The 19,342-nt window shown below is 42.8% G+C and overlaps 1 protein-coding gene across 1 annotated transcript in view; it reads left to right on the top strand.

Annotated features, from left to right (window-relative positions):
- Positions 1-19,342, top strand: part of ABHD2 (abhydrolase domain containing 2, acylglycerol lipase) — a 110,150-nt gene that overhangs the window by 53,601 nt on the left and 37,207 nt on the right. The window contains exons 3-4 of the mRNA XM_030878657.2: positions 8,448-8,623; positions 11,528-11,695. Coding sequence (XP_030734517.1) covers positions 8,448-8,623; positions 11,528-11,695 — 344 coding nt within the window. The remainder of the gene's footprint in view (positions 1-8,447; positions 8,624-11,527; positions 11,696-19,342) is intronic.

Here is a 19,342-nt window from a genome sequence, read left to right as displayed (position 1 = left end):
ATTTATTTATTTATAGCTGCCTTGGGTCTTCGTTGCTGCACGTGGGCTTTCTCTAGTTGAGGCGAGCAGGGGCTACTATTCATTGCGGTGCACGAGCTTCTCATTGCAGTGGCTTCTCTTGTTGCGGAGCTTGGGCTCTAGGCGTGCGTGCTTTGGTAGTTGTGGCACACAGGCTCAGTAGTGGTGGATGGGTTTAGCTGCTCCTCAGCATGTGGGATCTTCCCGGACCAGGGCTCGAACCCGTGTCCCCTGCATTGACAGGTGGATTCTTAACCACTGTGCCACCAGGGAAGTCCAGTATACATTTATTTATCAACTGGTTCATCTTTTAAATTGTGATCAGTATCACAGACAGAGATAGAAGTAGAGATAGAGTGGAAGAAAATAGCCTAGAGTCAAAATGGTAGGGCTGTTCAATGTCATTAATTATTAGGGAAATGCAAATCAAACCACAAGAGATGCCGCTTCATACCCACTAGGATGGCAGTAATAATTTTTCTAATGGAAAATAACAGGTGTTGGCAAGGATGTGGAGAAATTGGAACCCTTGTACGTTGTTGGTGGGAATGTAAAATGTTTCAGCTGCTATGAAAAACTGTTTGGAGGTTCCTCAAAAAGTTCAGCATGGAATTACCAGATGACCCAGAAATACTACTCCTTGGTATATACCCAAAAGAATTAGAAACAGGTATTCAATCAAAAACTGGTACACAAGCATTCATATCAGCACTCTTCATAATAGCCACAAGGTGGAAGCAATCCAAGTGTCCATCAACAAATGAATGAGTAAACAAAATGTGGTATATCCATGAAATGAAATAAAAAGGAATGAAGTACTGACACAGACTACAACATGAATTAACCTCGAAAACGTAATGTAGGTGAAAAATCACAAGACAAAAAGTCACACGTTGTATGATTCCATTTACATGAAATATCCCGAATATGTAAATTCATAGAGACAGAAAGCAGATGAATGGTTGCCCAGGGCTGGGGGAAGGGGAGAATGGGGAGTGATTGCTTAACGCATATAGGGTTTCCTTGTGGAGTGATGAAATATTCTGAAAGTAGGTAAAGGTGATGATTGCACAATGTTGTTAATGTACTAAATGCCACTGAATTGTATACTTTAAGATGGTTAATTCCATGTTATGTGAATTTTAACTCAAAAAGATAGTGGGGGCAAAATGATGGGCTGCGTAAAATGTACTATTTTACTCTAAGACCAGTAAAGATCATTGGCCAGGAGTCATAAAAACTCTACTTTGCTAGATGTCTCCTTTAAAGAAAATAACACAAACTCTTTTTTTTTTTTATGAAATTAGCTTTTAGAAAGATGGCTTTGTGAGGAAAAAAAAAAACAATGCTTGAGCAAGTAGATTGCCTGTTTTCTGATCTATGTTGTATTATAGGTGAAGCTTTTCTGAAGAGGCTCTAAAATATCAATAGATACATTTTAGAACGATGTGAAATACTAAGAGTTGGGACCCGGTTTCAGGGAACAGTGACAGAAAGAAAGAGGAGACTTTGGAAGAACTAGAGGGAATACTGTGATTTGATGGGGGCTGTGGAGTGTCAGGGGCACTGAAGAAGCTTTTTGAACCAAAGACATGTCCAGCTAAAAACCTTGTAGGGGACATTTGTCACTTTTCTGCTGCCCAGCATCCATTCTTCCTCTCCAGGGGCACACAAATTTCCTTTTGGGGAAGTTCCTCTCTCCCATTGCATGTAGGTAGTAAATCAAGGTTGCCCTGCCCACCCACTCTGAAATTCCCTGCTTCTAGACACCTCACTCCTGGGATATTGACTCTTTCCAGGTGGGTGGGGGGCAGTGATGTTGCTGACTGTGTAAAGAGCACATCGCTAGAGCAGCCCCCTGGTTTCCTTCCTGGATCCTGTGCTCTTCAAGCCTGGTTCTCCAGACTCTTGTCCATTTGGTGAGCACCCCAGCATCCCTGTAATATAAGAGGAGTTAAGTTAGTTGGAGTTGGGTTTTGTTGCTTTAACCAAAGCAGCCTGTTTGATACAAATTTAAAATGCCAAGGAGTAGCGGCTGATGGGCATTTGGTTCACTGGGAAGGACTTGCTGGGAGTCGGTGGGGGGCTCAACCTCAGACAACATATCCTAAACACCTACTGTGTGCCAGGCCTTGGGCCGATTTGGTAGAGAGGTACTGGAGAGGATCAAAGGGAATAACGGCTAAGTCTGGGTCCCATAGCTATAAAGTGGTTTGATCTACAACCAAAGGACCCAAATCCCATAAGGAAGAATTGGTCACCCACAGATTTAGGGCAAAGATGAGCATTAGTCGGCTTTTTTTTCAACTGTCTTATAAACAGCCCAGCAACCATCTGTCCTTGCTCGTGTGAACTCCATGTGCCCAAAGGCAGCATGTGTGTGTGTGTGTGTGTGTGTGTGTGTGTGTGCGCGCGCGCGTGCGCGCGCATGTCTGGAGGGATGTGGGAGGGAGGGAGGTCCAGATTTTCCCTTGTGGTCTTTCCCTTTGGGCAATTCCGTTAGCATAGCCAGATGTTGATTATAAGTAGGTTCAGAAGATAAAGACATGCTGGCCTCTAGATTTTGTTGTGATCTTCTAGCTTCTTTCTTAGTAACAGGATTCATTAACCACTGACCACAGCATGACATTGGACAAAATACCATCTAGATAAGTAAAGAAGTAGAAGACATCACTTCTGCTTTCTGGGAGTCAGGAATAAAACATGCCCAGATGCTAACTCTAAGAATAGCTTTTTAAAATGTAGAAATGCATGCAAATTAGTGTAGTAAAAAATGAGTATTGAAACGTGAAGCAAGACATAAAGTTTTACCATAGGACATAAATACCTGAATAATGGAGAGATACACCATGTTTGGTTTTGGTTTTTGTTTTTGTTTTTTGCGGTACGTGGGCCTCTCACTGCTGTGGCCTCTCCCGTTGCGGAGCACGGGCTCTGGACGCGCAGGCTCAGCGGCCATGGTTCATGGGCCCAGACGCTCTGCGGCATGTGGGATCCTCCCAGACCGGGGCACGAACCTGTGTCCCCTGCATCGGCAGGCAGACTCTCAACCACTGCGCCACCAGGGAAACCCCCATGTTTGTTTTTTTATCTTTTGGCCGTGCTGCGTGGCATGTGGGATTTTAGTTCCCCAACCAGGGATCGACCCCTACATTGGAAGTGTGGAGTCTTAACCACTGGACCACGAGGGAAGCCCCTCACACCATGTTTTTGAATGGGACAAGTCGAAACTGTAAAGATGTCAGTTCTTCCCAAAGTAGTATATGTTTGGTGTGTTTCCAATTTAAAACTCCAAAATTTTTCATAGAACAAGCTAATCCTATAGTTCATCTGGAAACTAAAATGTCAAAAGTCTGCCAAGAAAATTTTGAAAAAGTAGAGTGAAGTAGGCCTGCACCATCAACTTTCAAAATATTCCATAAAGCTGTATTAATTAAAGTGGTGCCATATTGGCATAAGAATAGACAAAGAAATCGATGAACCAGAATAGAAAATGCAGAAACAAATCCAGATAGTTAATTGAGAACTTGGTATATATTTAAAATGACCGTTGAAATCAGTAGGGAAAGGATGGGCCATTTATGGAGTAAGGACAATTAGCTAACTAGTTGAATTAGATTAAAAATGAATTAGATCTTTACTTCGCATCATTTTCAAAAATAAGTGACTCCAGGGTAATACATTTTTAAAAACTATAGGAATAATAGAAGGAATATTGCTGAATATATTTATAATTGGGTATTGGAATAGCCCCTTTTAAAGCAAAATGCAAAACACAAAGGTTTTAACAGAAAAAATTAATAAATTTAACCACAAAATATAAAAAGCTATATAAGATGAAAAATAAAATTAAAATATACAATAGACTGGAGAAAACCCTTGCAAAATATAATATATAATGACTTAATGTAGGAGTGATAAAAATAAAAAAGGAAAAAGAAAACTATAATAGAAAAATAGACAAAGGATATGAACAGACAATTCACAGAAAAGAAGTACAAATTGCTAATAAACACATGAATCAAGGAAATGCAAATTCAAGTAAGAAACTTTTTTTTTGCCATAGATTGGATCAACCTTAAGAAACACAAATTGAAATATAATACCCATTTTTTGCCTATCAAAGTAGCCAAAACACCAATTTTTTTTTTTTTTTTTTTTGCGGTACGCAGGCCTCTGACTGTTGTGGCCTCTCCTGTTGCTGAGCACAGGCACCAGACGCGCAGGCTCAGGGGCCATGGCTCATGGGCCCAGCCGCTCCGCGGCATGTGGGATCCTCCTGGACCGGGGCACGAACCCGTGTCCCCTGCATCGGCAGTTGGACTGTCAACCACTGCGCCACCAGGGAAGCCCTAAAACACCAATTATTGATGAGGGTGAGGAAGACAGGTACTTTCATACACAATTGGTAGGAATGTAAATTGGTCCCTCTCTTTTGGGAGGCAGTTCGGTGGTACTATGAAATTTTAAATGCACACAGTTCTTGGTTTTATTTCTCATTCTCTAGCCCCCCTCCGTTTTTCCCTCATCACTGGGTAGTCAAGGCCTGGCTTCTTTATAGCATAGCACCAGACTTCCAAGGAGGTATTATACAAGCAGAAGCTGCCAGGCTTCTGAAGGGCCAGGCCCAGATCTGCACAGCAGGCCTCCCACCACGTCCAGCAGACCGGACAAGTCACAGGCCAGCCTAGATCCATAGGGGTGGGGTAGGGGAGGTAAGAATCTAGCTCCTGACGGGAAGAATGGCTTGTGGGGGCAGGAATAGGTGGAATTATTTGGCGGCTCTATTTTCAGACAAACTACCCCATAGGTAGTTAGAGTAAAACATATTCCTCCATGTACCACTTCAGCAACATCTCTTAAATGTTTCCAGGGACTTCCCTGGTGGCGCAGTGGTTAAGAATCTGCCTGCCAATGCAGGGGATGCAGGTTCGAGCCCTGGTCCGGGAAGATCCCACATGCCACGGAGCAACTAAGCCCGTGCGCCACAACTACTAAACCTGCGCTCTAGAGCCCGTGAGCCACAACTACTGAGCCCACATACTACAGCTACTGAAGCCTGCACGCCTAGAGCCCGTGCTCCGCAACAAGAGAAGCCACCACAGTGAGAAGCCTGCGCACCGCAACGAAGAGCAGCCCACACTCACCGCAACCAGAGAAAGCCTGCACACAGCAACGAAGACCCAAGGCAGCCCAAAATAAATAAATTTTAAAAATTAAATATTTCCATATTTATATAAATTTCAAAATATTCTGTTGTTTTGGTCCAGATTTCTTCCCTGAACTGAACCACGTGAGTGGGCACCTATTCTGGTTTTTACTTTCTTTTTTTTTTTTTTTTTTTTTTTTTGCGGTACGCAGGCCTCTCACTGCTGCGGCCTCTCCCGTTGCGGAGCACAGGCTCCGGACGCACAGGCTCAGCGGCCATGGCTCACGGGCCCAGCCGCTTCGCAGCATGTGGGATCTTCCTGGACCAGGACACGAACCCATGTCCCCTGCATCAGCAGGTGGACTCTCAACCACTGTGCCACCAGGGAAGCCCTGGTTTTTACTTTCTTAATGTTTTTCCTATGATCTGTGGATCAGTTATGAAGACAAACAAAAACACAATAAAGCTCCACCACAGTAAATGCTATGCAAAAACTCAGTCTTGTAAGCCCTGGTGTTGGGTTACTGTGATGTTAATTAAAAAGTGTTTTATCAGTAGGTGGTATTGTCATAAAATTATAGACAGTGAAACTTCCACTGTGTACAACTGACCTTACACTGAACTGAGAAAGTCCCAGGCAGTCACCTGTCCACACACCATGCACGCACGCATGCACACACACAGGAACAGCTTGAGAATTTCATCCCAGCCCAGTCTGAGAATGGTGCTGAGTAGCCTGGAAGGAGAACAACAGCCAAACACCAATGATGCCACAGCCAAGTTCACATCATCCTGATGCATATGATTTTTTAAGCATATCTTTGTCTTTTCAGATTTACTAAGTGGGTCTGTATTCTGTTCATCCTCGAGTCCTCCCTACGTGCTTCGTGTGTTTCGAGTGCCCTGAGGATAGACACAAAGGAGAATGAGCCCAGGCCCTGCAGGTGGCAGGGAGGAGTGTGCTTGAAAAAGGTGTATTTTAATCAAGCCTCGTGGGTGCTAGGGTGTGCAGGGTGCTTTTCCAGGGGGCACAGAGGCAGGGAGCTTCCCAAAAAACCTGATTGGAAGTGACTCTTGAGTGGACGGTGGTTCAGGTTTTTTGGAACTTAGGCAAAAGAGGTAAGCAGGCACCAAGGTGGCACCTCCTAAGCCGAGCTACTAGGACTCAAGCAATAGAGGGCCGTGGCCAGGTTTGTGTGTTAGTTATCCCTCCACTGGTGGGGGGATGCCAGAGTCGATGGCAGCAAGACTAGAGGCTGAGAGGCCACTTGGGGGGCAATTGCCAAGATTCAGAGGCGGTGACAGGACCTTGAATCTGGAGCATGGCATCAGGATTGATCACCTGTGTCATGATTATACAGGAAATCTGAGTAGCCAAAAGGAAATTTTATGCTTTTGTCATCTTTTCTATGATTATATTATATTCTAAATGAGATCAGAGGATAAGTAGATGAAATTTAACCCATTCTTCTGACATTTTTAACCTCAGCACATTTCTGTTTTTAATTTGTATTGTAAACAAAATTTTCTCCGAACTTCTCCTCCAGGAACAATCAGAAGTTTGGTTTCTTGGACCACTCCCCTCCCCGTATGCACAGTTTATTGTCCAACTTAGTAGTCTGAAACCCTTTATAAATTCGGTTATCTAAATCTTGTATAGTATTCAGCTGTCCTATTGACATTATTTTATAAGCTTGCTTTTTGTTACTGTCATAATCCACTTATCTCTTAAAAATGCCTTTGCCTGCTTTCTAAAGGCCGTGGTCTCTGCACTGAGATTTGCACCTGTGGTTGATGCTGGCAAGTGGTTTCATGTCCATAGGTCTTAAAAATACTCTTCCTTGGGCTTCCCTGGTGGCGCAGTGGTTGAGAGTCCGCCTGCCGACGCAGGGGACGTGGGTTCGTGCCCCGGACCGGGAAGATCCCACATGCCGCGGAGCGGCTGGGCCCATGAGCCATGGCCGCTGGGCCTGCGTGTCCGGAGCCTGTGCTCCTCAACGGGAGAGGCCACAACAGTGAGAGGCCCGCGTACCGCAAAAAAAAAAAAAAAAACTCTTCCTTCTCCTCCCTGCCCCCAGAGAGGAAGCTTATCTGGGAACTGGCTTGCTTAAGGTGATGACTTCCCTTCTCTTAAATTTGTGTAGATTTAATGAATTGCCAAAAACAGAGAGTAAATCTGGTTTAATTTAAGAAGAGGGTCTGGGATCATCTGGTCTGATGGAAATGATAGGCACAAATCGGCAAGCAGGTTAAGGTAAATTCTTAATAAAATGTTCACCACTGTGATACACTACAGAGGTGAAGGATTGATGTCATTACCATTTTATATTATGTCTCTAGTTTAATACAGAACACAAATCCTGCTCACGCATCAAGCTTGGGCTCAAAGCTGAAGAAGAGAAACCAATAGCAGTTTCAGTAAATGGGATCATCTTGCCCTGTGGTTGTGAACTATAATCATTTCTTAATTGTAACTTGGAACACCTTGTTTTCCCAGTGATTAACTAGTTTGTGATTTTTGCACTTCCTACCAAGGACCAGAGTCACTGTGTTTTCACGAAGGACAGTTGTTAGGGTGGTATCATGCCTTGCTTATGCTAACAAGACTTTATCCTTCATTAATCCAACAAATATTTACATTGCTCTGCCCTTCTAGCACATTCTCCAGAGCATACAATGTGCCCCCCAGCGCACACACACACACACACACACACATGGACAAGGCACTTAACAGACTCTTAGGAGGCTTTGCAGCCCTTCCCAGTTTAACAAGGTAGCAGGTTTGGTTCATGGGGTAACCCCCGCAGCTGTGGCCTGCCTTATTGGGGGAAGGCAAAGAAGTGAACATTTAGTTTGCATAGGTGCCGTGCTAGCTATTTTATATACAGTAGCTCATTTGATAATGAGGCTAACCCTGTCAAGTAGCATGTGTTCAAAATGTATTAGTTGCTTTCTTTCTATTCTACATTATGGAAATAACCCGTGTTGAATTAATTTATTATGGCAATAACCCGTGTTGAATTAATTAACACCTTAAATTTGAAATCCTGTCTATATAAGCATGCCCTGGTTGATTTCTAAAGCTAATCTGATGCGTTGAGTGGGAAAAGGAGATAAATCATGGCATGGGTATAAGGTTTAAAAAATCTCATATTTGTGCTTAGTGAACAGAATTTGTCAGGAAAAAAAAAAGAGGTTGAAAAGCTCTTGCTCCAAAGTTTTTTTAGAGCATTATTCAAGGAGTGTGGGAAAATTGACCTCTCCTCTCCTTCTTTCTTAGATATATTCCACCTTTGATCTGGGGGAAAAGTGGACACATCCAAACAGCCTTGTATGGGAAGATGGGAAGGGTGAGGTCACCACACCCGTATGGGCACCGGAAGTTCATCACCATGTCTGACGGAGCCACTTCGACCTTTGACCTCTTCGAGCCCTTGGCTGAGCACTGTGTGGGAGGTAAGCAAGTTTAGGTCATATGATTGGGCCATCACTCAGGGAAGGGGAACTAGTCCGTGAGGGAGCCTCAATATAAATGCTCGAGCCATTGATACTTACCATCGCATTCAGGGTCCTGTAGGAAGTCTGCTGAGGTGCATCACTTAGGAGCAACTGGCAAGGACTGGCTCCAGCGTGTGCTTGCCGGGCGTCCTGTAGGGCTCTTCAGAAAGCATTGTTGAACACAGTTTTTTAGTCCTTTTGTGAAATAGAAAAGCTTGGTATAAGAACTTGGAGCCCAGGACCAGGCCTTTGGTTTGATGACAGCAACAGAAGCTGGACTATTTTAAGTGCTTTATGTATGCTATTATCTCATTTAATCCTCACAACAACCCTGAGAAGTCAGTGCCTTATTTTCCCTACTTTACTGATGAGGAAACTGAAGCTGAGAGATGCAGTGTAGCTGGTCTTGTTTGTTGGACAACAGCAGATAACAAAGGCTCTCATATACCCTCTGCTTAGGTTTCCAGAGGTCTGGGACACCTATATCTCAGAAACAACCACGGTTTCTACTGGTGATAAAACTCTCATTGCTCTGTGCAGACTGCACAATAAACATTCATAAAAAGCTTCACAATGAGGACTTCTGAGGAAGTGGAGTTAGATGGCTGCATCCTTTGAATGCTGTTACTACTGGAAGAGGACATGTCTTTTGAGTTCTGTAGTATTCAAAGGCACCTAGTTTTTTACAGGAACTCAGTCAATATTTAGGGGTAAATTCCAGTAAATGTAATATAGCTCTCAGTTATTTAAAGCACTTAGAACCTCTGAGTAGCTAGTGACAACTTAGCTTATGTTCCCTCTGTCTGGAATGCTTGTCCCAGACCTTCACACAATTGCCTCTTTGTCATTTAGCTCTCAGCCTCGATGTCACCTCAGAGGGATGGTCCCTGACTCCTCTAACTAGTGTTTCCTTCCCAGGAAATCCATCACACCTTCCTGCTCTAGTTCTTCATGGTACCTGCCACTCTCTGAGCTTATTTGCATAGTTGTTTATCATCTGTCTGCTAGAATGTAGGAATCCCCAGAGTCGAATAAACAGTCACAGAAGTGAATAAATGAATAGATTAGGAGTTCACATTGTGTTTCTAAGCCTTGTAGCTGATCTTTCAAATATTTATTTCTCTACCATTTAAAAAAGTTAAATATTTTTTCCCTTGCTTCTAATGCTCTGACTTCTTCTACTATTAAAGTACAAAATTTAAGCAATTTAATTTAACCTGCTCTTCTAGGACTGAGGTGGAAAGTTGAAAAGGACGAAACTGATTCTTTTTTGTGATTGTCTGTGTCTTTCTATCACCCCTGTGCCCAGAAAGGATTGATGAAGGTGGTTCTGGAAGGCAGAAATGCTTCCAGGAAACGCTCTAAGAAAAGCAGCTGTTTTTCCTTTTTAATGATTTCTTCCTGACAACAAAAGGAATAAATACTCACTCATAGAAAATGTAGATAATGTAGAAACATTTAAAAAAAAGAAAAGAATCATCTGTAATCCTACACCCAGCATACCACTGTTAGCGTTTTGTTCCATTTACCTTCGGTTCTATGCAAAGTTTTTCTAAAATTTAAATTACTACACATTATATTATAAATTATAATATAAATATTTCCCCATATAGTTAAAAGTCTAAAAGTCTTCAATAACAAAAGTCTAACAATTGCTTAATAGTCTCCAATGTGGTCATACCATAATTTAATCATTCTGGTTTTGGGCATTTAGCTTGCTTATAATTTTGTTGCTCTCAAATAATCCTTTGATAAGCATCCTTACTCATAAAATTTAAGGCAAGATTCCAAGAATTGGAATTACAAGGTCAAGGTTTAGAAAAAAATTTAAGTTTCTTTATGCATATTGCGTACGAATTTTAAAATTGTTCTTAACTTTCAGAAGGAAAATTTGTGATTAGATTTAATAACCCAAACACCACTTTTCTTTTAAAGAAAAACACATATTCATATTTTTAAGTAGGTAGTTCATGCTCATGATAGAATATTCAAAATGTACTAAAGGATATACAGTAAAAGTGTAAGTCTCTCTCCCACCCTAACAGTGGTACCCACTGTTAGGATTCTTGTGTTTGATTCCAGAGCTAGTTGATGCGTTTATAAACATAGATGTCTTTTCCCCCTAACAAATAGTAGCATATCATAACCCTTTTCTGCACCTTGCTTTTTCCACTTAATACATATTAGAGAGCTTGCCATATCAGTGTATGTAAAGATGTCTCATTATTTTTAAGGGCTACATAATATTTCATCGTTTGGATATGCAAAAATTTATTTAAGCAGACCCCTATTTCTGGACATTTATGTTATATTCGGTCTTTTGCTATTACAATCTATACTGTAGATATATTGTTTTGTGTATGTACAATGTATCTGTAAGATAAATACCTGAAAGTAAAATTGCTGGATCAAAGAGGTCTAAACAAACACTGCTTTTTATTTTTTCATTCATTCATTCATACAGAATTTCATATAGAAATTAAGAGTAATGCTTGGAAACTTGTATAAGAATTTGACAGAGTGATTTTATATCCATTGACTCTAATAATTAAAAAATTGAGATTTGAATCTTTTTCATTTCATTTTTCTAGTAGTTAATTTTGATTATATTTTATTTTTCAAAAGCATCTGTCCATAATGGATTGGAACTTTTAAAAACTGACCCTTCACCACAAATAATTTGAGAAACACTGCTATAGAGAGTTCCAGCTAGAGGGAAAGATATTCTTTCCCAGAGAAATGAGTGACAAGATGTATGTTAAATTCTCTCCTACTGTTGGCTAAGCCAATGAAGTGTAGTTGTGACCATTTATCATGTCACTATTTATTGGCTGTCTCGGAATCTCCTCCTCCACCACATAGATGATGTTACCATGGTCATCTGCCCTGGAATTGCCAATCACAGTGAGAAGCAGTACATCCGCACCTTCGTTGACTACGCCCAGAAAAATGGCTATCGGTGTGCCGTGCTGAACCACCTGGGCGCCTTGCCCAACATTGAACTGACCTCGCCACGCATGTTCACCTACGGTAAGCTTGGGGCACAGCCAAGTGGAGAACCCCTTATTTCTTTTCCTACTCCAAGTGTGCTGCTACTTCTGCTTCTGCCTTACTTTTCTAAGTTTAGAATTTGTGCCCATCTGAAAGAGCTGGTGGGGCACACAATTGTAACAGCAGCCCATGTGTACTGGGCATTTGAGAAGCCATGCCTCACATCAGCCTCTCAGCTGGGCACTGGAACAACCCCTATCTCAGCCAATCTCAGAGGCAGAAACTAAAGCTCACAGGGGAAGGTCTTGCACAGCGCCCCCTGCTGGTAAGTTAATGCCCTTCATCACTATGTCCTCCTGATGCTCATTCCTCAGGACTCTTGTGAGTGGCAGGCCAGCGCTGTGATGAGGCATGTGGATGTTAGTGGGAAGGGAGTCTAGCACATTAACAACTCAGTGGGTTTCAGGCTGCTTGAGGACGGGAATTGGATCTCATATTTAGACACATGCTTCTTGAGTTTCATCGAAGTCCTTTGTTAGGTAAGGCTCTGTGTTCTGGACCGCTCGTTCTTAAATCTTATTTAACTCTCCCTTCAGATTAACTGAACACACATAAATAATAAACATTAAAATATGTGTCTGTATATGTACCAACATTTGTGCTGTTTATAACCACATCAATTATAAGGTGTTTTCATGGGAAACAAATGAAAATTACATTTATAATCTCACCATAACTAATTTTCTCTTTCTTCATCCTCCCATTCTTTTATCTGTGTGCACATAGTTTTTACTTAGATGCAGTCATAGTGTGTATATCTATGGTAACTTAATTTAAATAACTTTATATTCACTAACATAAAGATGCATAGTCATTATATTTAATCTTTTTAAAGAGCCACATTGCTGTGATTACCCTGTTATAGTTTATTTAACCATTCCTCTTTGTAGCCATTTAGGTTATTTAAAGTTTTTCAGCATTTTAAATAATGATGCTATAAATATTTTTTCATGGAACTTTTTTCTTCTCTTTAGTGTCTTCTTGGGAGTAAATTTCCAGGAGTAGAATTTCAGAGTCAGCATTTTTTATGCACGTCTTGTACATATTGTCAGATTGTCCTCCAGTAATATTGCTCCAGTTTTTTCCACCCTTGGTGGCATGTGAGGGTGGGTAAGGAAGCGTGAGCGGGGGCACCTGCTCTGTGCCAGTCTGGGGGCTCCCATCCGACTGCTCCTCCGTGTGCACTCCCACCTAAAGACACCCATTTTACAGCCTCCCTTCTGTTCAACAGTTTGGTCAGTAGCTTGAAGATACAGGTGAAGCTCCAGATTTACACGTAACACAGGCACATGGGGAGTAGTGAGTAAGTGAGAGACAGGTTTGGATCAAAAGGCAGAAACAGGCAGTATCTAACAAAAATGAAAACAATGGAGAACAATTATAAGGTCCTGTACTTAGATATACAAATTCGGGTGCACAAGTAGAGGATGGGGAAGTGTGGCTTGGCCGCAGGGTCTGGGACGGGAGTGCTACCTAACAGCACGAAGTGCCAACAAGACAAGAAATGCCAGCAAGAACACTTAACATGTGCCCAGCACAGCACCGCCGTTTCCCATGGACGTGATCTCTTCCATCTCCACAGCAGCCCTTGAGGCAGTGAGTGAAATTGTGATGGAGAGACTGAAGCACAGAGAGTTTAAGTAATTCGGGCAGGGAGAGAACCCGTAAGTGGAAGAGCCAAGATAAGAACCTGAATCTTGCCGCCCTGGCCTCCAGAATCCTAGGAGAGGAGCTAGGCCTGTGCAGTCCAGGCCCCCGCCCCTCAGAGTGCTGAGCTATAGAGACAGGAGTCTAGACTGGGGGGCACTCACACACAAGTCGAGGATTCTGGTGGCTAAAGGAGCAGAGACGAGTCGGCTCAGTGTGGGACGTGGTCACAGAGAGGCTACCCAGCCCTGCCACTGGCCAGCTGTGTTACCTTGAATTTGCTTAACCTCAGTTCCAGGTTCTTCAACTGCAAAGTGGGGGTTACAGTTTTACAATTAAATATGGGTCACTAAGGACTTAGCAGGCAATTGAGTGCCTAACATATAGTATCCACTTATGAAATGTTCGACTTATTCAAATACTTGAAGATCCTATAATGCTAGTGAAAGATTAGCAGTGCTCTGTGTGGCCCAGATACATAAGACGTGTTCTGCAGGGGAAGATGGGAATATCAATAATAATTACAATACAGTATGATGAGTGCACCAGTTGAGAGTGTCTGGTGGGCGCGCAGCAGCAGGGTGGAGAATCCAGCCTGTCTCCATAGGCAAGGGTCACGCGTGGAAGGAAGGGTCCTCCCAGAAAAAGCATTTGAACTGGGTCCTCAAGGTGAGGAGGGGTTGGAGCTCAAAAATAGAGAGCAGCTGCCTTTTAAGAGAGTGGCACATCTGGGCTGGCAAGCAGAATTTGAGAAAGGAAAATCCGTGGGGTGAAGTGAGTCCATCTAGGGTGAGCTCAGCACCCACATCTTTCATAGTAATTTAACTTACCCTTTTTGTTGTTGTCACCGTTTGTTTCATCAGAATTTTAGAAATAAATTCCTATAGTTTATTTTAGTAGTTTTCCAGAAAGACAGGTACCTAAAGATATGGATGATTTTTCTAGCTGTGCTATTTAGTTCTTTTGTTTATCAGTACATCTTTTAACTGTTGAGGTGCATTGTTTAACCATCGGTTAGTAAGGTCAAACAAATGTGACCTGAGGTCAAAAATCCAGAACTTAAGGCACTTGAAATCCAAACAAAAAAGTCTCTGGGGGCGTCCCTGGTGGTGCAGTGGTTGAGAGTCCGCCTCGATGCAGGGGACACGGGTTCGTGTCCCGGTCCGGGAAGATCCCACATGCCGCGGAGCGGCTGGGCCTGTGAGCCATGGCCGCTGAGCCTGCGCGTCTGGAGCCTGTGCTCCGCAACGGGAGAGGCCACAACAGTGAGAGGCCCGCGTACCGCAAAAAAAAAAAAAAAAAAGTCTTTGGTAGCTTAGAGAAGGTGTTAGTACTTCCTTAAGTGCTATTAATATGACTTTAGTTTAAAAGAATGGGTTTTTAAAGAATGAAATTTTGCTGTTTGCAACAACACAGGTGGACTTGGAGGGCATTATGCTAAGTGAAATAGAGACAGAGAAAGACAAGTAGTGTATGATATCACTTATATGTGGAATCTAAAAAATACAACAAACTAGTGAATATAACAAAAAGGAAGCAGATACACAGACATAGAGAACAAACTAGTGGTTACCAGTGGGGAGAGGGAATGGGGGAGGGGCAATATAGGGGATTAAGAGGTAGAAACCTCTTATTTTGTACCTTAGGTATAAAATAAGCTATAAAGGGGAATTCCCTGGTGGTCCAGGAGTCCAAGGACGAGGGTTCAATCCCTGGTTGGGGAACTAAGATCCCACAGGCCGTGCAACACGACCGAAAAAAAAAAAAAAAAAGCTACAAGGATATATTGTACAACATGGAGTATTTTCAAATATTTTATAAATATAAGTGGAGTATAACCTTTAAAAATTATAAATCACTATATCGTACATTTGTAATTTATATAATATTATATATCAACTATACTGCAATTTTAAAAAATAAAAGAATGGGTTTTTAATAAACGGTTCCCTGGACTGGTGAATAAGGAGCAATCCTTCAACAAAGCTGGCCTGATACATTAGAGCAAAGCCTATGTTTGTTACTTTTCACTGGTAAAGTGAGGCAGCTCAACTGTTAACAAGCTAGAACTGAAAAATCTTCATCACACTTAGTCCTGTATTGACTAGTTGCCTATTTATGGACTTTCTATACTTCAGTATAAATATATTTGTCGACTTTTATTTCTACACCTAATATCATTCATTTTTAATTACTGTTGCTTTGTGATATGGCCTAATATCTGATAGGATTCACCCTGACCCATTGCTTCTTCAGCGTGTGCGTTTGTCTCTCTGCGTGTTTATTTTTTCAGTTGAACTTTAGAATTACTTTGTCAAGTTCTGTGTTGAGTTTCTGTACCAGTCAAGATGGACTCGATTATGCTGTGGAAACAACCCTCAAATCTCACTGGTTTAAAAACAAAGATTTATGTCTTCCTCACATGACAAATCCATCCTGGCTTGGCCGGGGGTGTCCTATGTCCCATCACCATCCTCACTCAAGCACCCAGGCTCATGGAGCAGCCCCCATCTGGAGCATTACCCGTAGAGGTCACAATTTATTGGCCAAAGCACATTACATGGTCAAATCTAACTTCAGTCGGGTGGGGGAGGTGTGTTGTTCCCAGAGAGGGAAAGTAGATTTTGGTGAACTCTAGCACACTGTATCACAATTTTTGAATAGAAATTTTATTGTATAAATTAACTTGGAAAAGTTCGTTGTTACAGTGTTTTCTTATCCAGGAATGTGGAACTTCCCTTCAAGTCTTCCTTTATTTCTCCCATAAAGAACTTCTAGTTCAGTGGTTATCAACATTAGAATTCCCCTGGGGAACTTCTGAAAGATACCAAGGCCAGGGGCCAGCCCCCAGGAGTGTAAGGTTCCCCCCGCCCCAGGCTGAGAGCCACAGATGTAGGTCTTACACATTCTTTGTTTCCTCTTCAGTTTTTTTCTTTTACCTTTTTATTACAGAAATGTTCAAAAGTAGAGAGAATAGTAAAATGAACTCAGAATAAACCCCTCTGTACCCATCACTCAACCTCAACAAGTACTCAGCTTCTGGCCAATCTTATTTCATCCATAAACCACACCTTTCCTGCATCCCCCTTCCAAGATTGTTTTGGAGCAAGTCCCAGACAGCCTATCATCTCATCTGTGACTGTTTCAATGTGGTGCTAAGGTACATGGACTCTCTGTAAACTGTTTTAGTTTGCTAGGGCTACCAAAGCAAAATACCATAGCCTGGGTGGCTTAAATTAAAGAAATGTATTTTCTCACAGTTCTGGAGTCTAGAAGTCTAAGTTCAAACTGTTGGCAGGTTTGCAAAGGCTTCTTTCCTTGGTTTATAGATGGCTGTCTCTCTGTGTGTCCATGTCTGTGTCTCTGTCTGTGTCCTAATCTCCTTTTCTTTCTTTTTTTTGGTCAAATATCCATACCATTTGTTTTGTTTTGTTTTTGAAATTTATTTATTTATTTATTTTTGGCTGCGTTGGGTCTTTGTTGCTGCACGCGGGCTTTTCTCTAGTTGCAGGGAGCGAGGGATACTCTTAATTGCGGTGCGCAGGCTTCTCATTGCAGTGGCTTCTCTTGTTGCGGAGCATAGCCTCTAGGCGTGTGGGCTCCAATAGCTGTGGCTCGCAGGCTGTAAAGCACAGGCTCAGTAGTTGTGGCGCACAGGCTTAGTTGCTCTGCGCATCTGGGATCTTCCCAGACCAGGGCTTGAACCCGTGTCCCCTGCATTGGCAGGTGGATTCTTAACCACTGCAGCACCAGGAAAGCCCTAATCTCCTTTTCTTATAAGGACACCAATTATATTGGGTTAGGGCCCACCCTAATGACCCCATTTTAACTTAATTACCTCTCTAGAAGCCCTGTCTCCAAATACAGTCACATTCTGAGGTACTGGGGCTTAGGACTTCTACATATGAATTTGGGGAGGACACAATTCAGTCCATAACATAAACATAGCACAGTACCATCATCACACCTAAAACTTTAACAGTATTCCTTCATAGCAGTTCAGTTTCCCCAGTAACTTCTTTCTTTGTTATTTTCCTTTTTAATTACAGTTTGCTCAATTCAGGATCTAAATCAGGTGCCATATATTACAGTTGTCTCAAAGGTTTCTTAAGCCTCTTTTAAATCTCCTTCCCTTCACTTTTTTATTTTCTTTTTTTTGGCTGTGTTGGGTCTTCGTTGCTGCGTGCGGGCTTTCTCTAGTTGCGGCAAGTGGGGGCTACTCTTTGTTGCGGTGCACGGGCTTCTCATCGTGGTGGCTTCTCTTGTTGTGGAGTACAGGCTCTAGGTGCACGGGTTTCAGTAGCTGCAGCACGCGGGCCCTAGAGCACATGGGCTCCAGTAGTTATGGCTCATGGGCTCTAGAGCGCAGGCTCAGTAATTGTGGCGCACGGGCTTAGTTGCTCCACAGCATGTGGGATCTTCCCGGACCAGGGCTCGAACCTGTGTCCCCTGCATTGGCAGGCGGATTCTTAACCACTGTGCCACCAGGGAAGTCCCTCCTTCCCTTCACTTTTAATAGACCCAGTCAAGTCAGCCTCTTCCATGTGGGGTAACTGGATGTGACATGAAGGGGGTCCAGATCCCTGGGACATGGCACAACCCATCCAGAACATACGTGGGCACCAGGCATGGCCTGAGGGGCCTGCTGACCTCAGGTCTGCCCAAGTTCTGTGTGGAGGGCCCTTCTCTTGTCTCACCAGGTTTCACCTTGTCATGCAGGACTCAACCAAGATGGCACCTTCTTAGAGAACCCTTCCAAGACTCCCCTCGCCCCCAGTCATTCTCTGTCTAATCCCCCTCTTCACATTCTTCACGTATGGTTTGATGAAATGTTGTATTTGTTTACATGTTTATTTCCTGTCTCTCCATCCCCAATTCCCCTCCACAAGTGCCCGGGGTCTTTGTGCTCCTGTTCTAGCCCCACAGGGCCTCGAACCCTGCTTGGCCCATAGAAAGTGCTCACTAGGTCGGTGTTGCCTGAATGAGGACTGAGAGGAAGCGTGCGAAATGACAGTTTGTGGATGGAAGGTGATGTTGTGCAGATTAGCATGCCTCAAACAGGTGTGCCTTATGGTTGTATGACCTGTCCTTATGTAAACCGTGTCGCTCTGGAGCAGATGGCAGGCCTTCCAGTCACTGTGATACTCTTGGGGCCTTTGGAAACTGTGACCTTGACCAGAGCAAACTAAAGAGGGCATGAGCATGAAGCCCTCATTCTTCATTTCCTGTTTCCCCCCCTCCACACACACACCTCTCTTTCTGAGAAAATTGCAAAAGACCTTTTCCTGCTTATCAAACTAACTCTGTTCTAAACCACGTAAGCACTAATCCCTTGTTATTGGGCATCATTGCTGATGTGATTAGAAATTGTTGAAAATAGATCTCTTGAACAGAAGAATTTCCTAAATGGATAACCTTACATTCTTGTGACTTAGAATCACATGAATCCTTAGTTCTGCCTTTGAAAGATAAATTCATTAAGGAAAATCCTGCATGACAGCAGTTACCATTTATCTCACACTAACAGTGCCAGGCATGTGCTGAGCATGCACGGGTATTACTTCCCTTGATCCTCCTGATGCCTCAGAGGTAGGCGTTAGTTTCCTCACTTCCCAGGCTCAGGGAGGTTAAGTACCTTGCCTGGGGTCACACAACCAGTAAGTGGTAGGACCAGCATTCAAACTGCGTGATTCTTAACTTCAACTCAGTACCACCTCTGCCGTAGTGTTCATTTCCTATTTATGATATTGCTTATTAGAATAAAGGGGAGCAGGGAGATAGTTGAGCATTAAAAAGATTTGTCCCCACTATGGTGGTAGTGGTCATTACTGTTTTTATTAGTAGCTGTCGCTTACATTGCACTTGTTGTGTGCCAGGCACTGTTCTAAGTACTTTATAGGATGTATTAAATCAGTCATCCCCCTTTTACAGATGAAGAAACTGAGGCCCGGCAAGGTTGAGTAACTTGCACATACTGTA

Source organism: Globicephala melas, chromosome 2 (genome assembly GCF_963455315.2).
Source record: "Globicephala melas chromosome 2, mGloMel1.2, whole genome shotgun sequence".
NCBI classification, from domain to species: domain Eukaryota; kingdom Metazoa; phylum Chordata; class Mammalia; order Artiodactyla; family Delphinidae; genus Globicephala; species Globicephala melas.
This window is presented reverse-complemented; position numbering and strand designations above follow the sequence as displayed.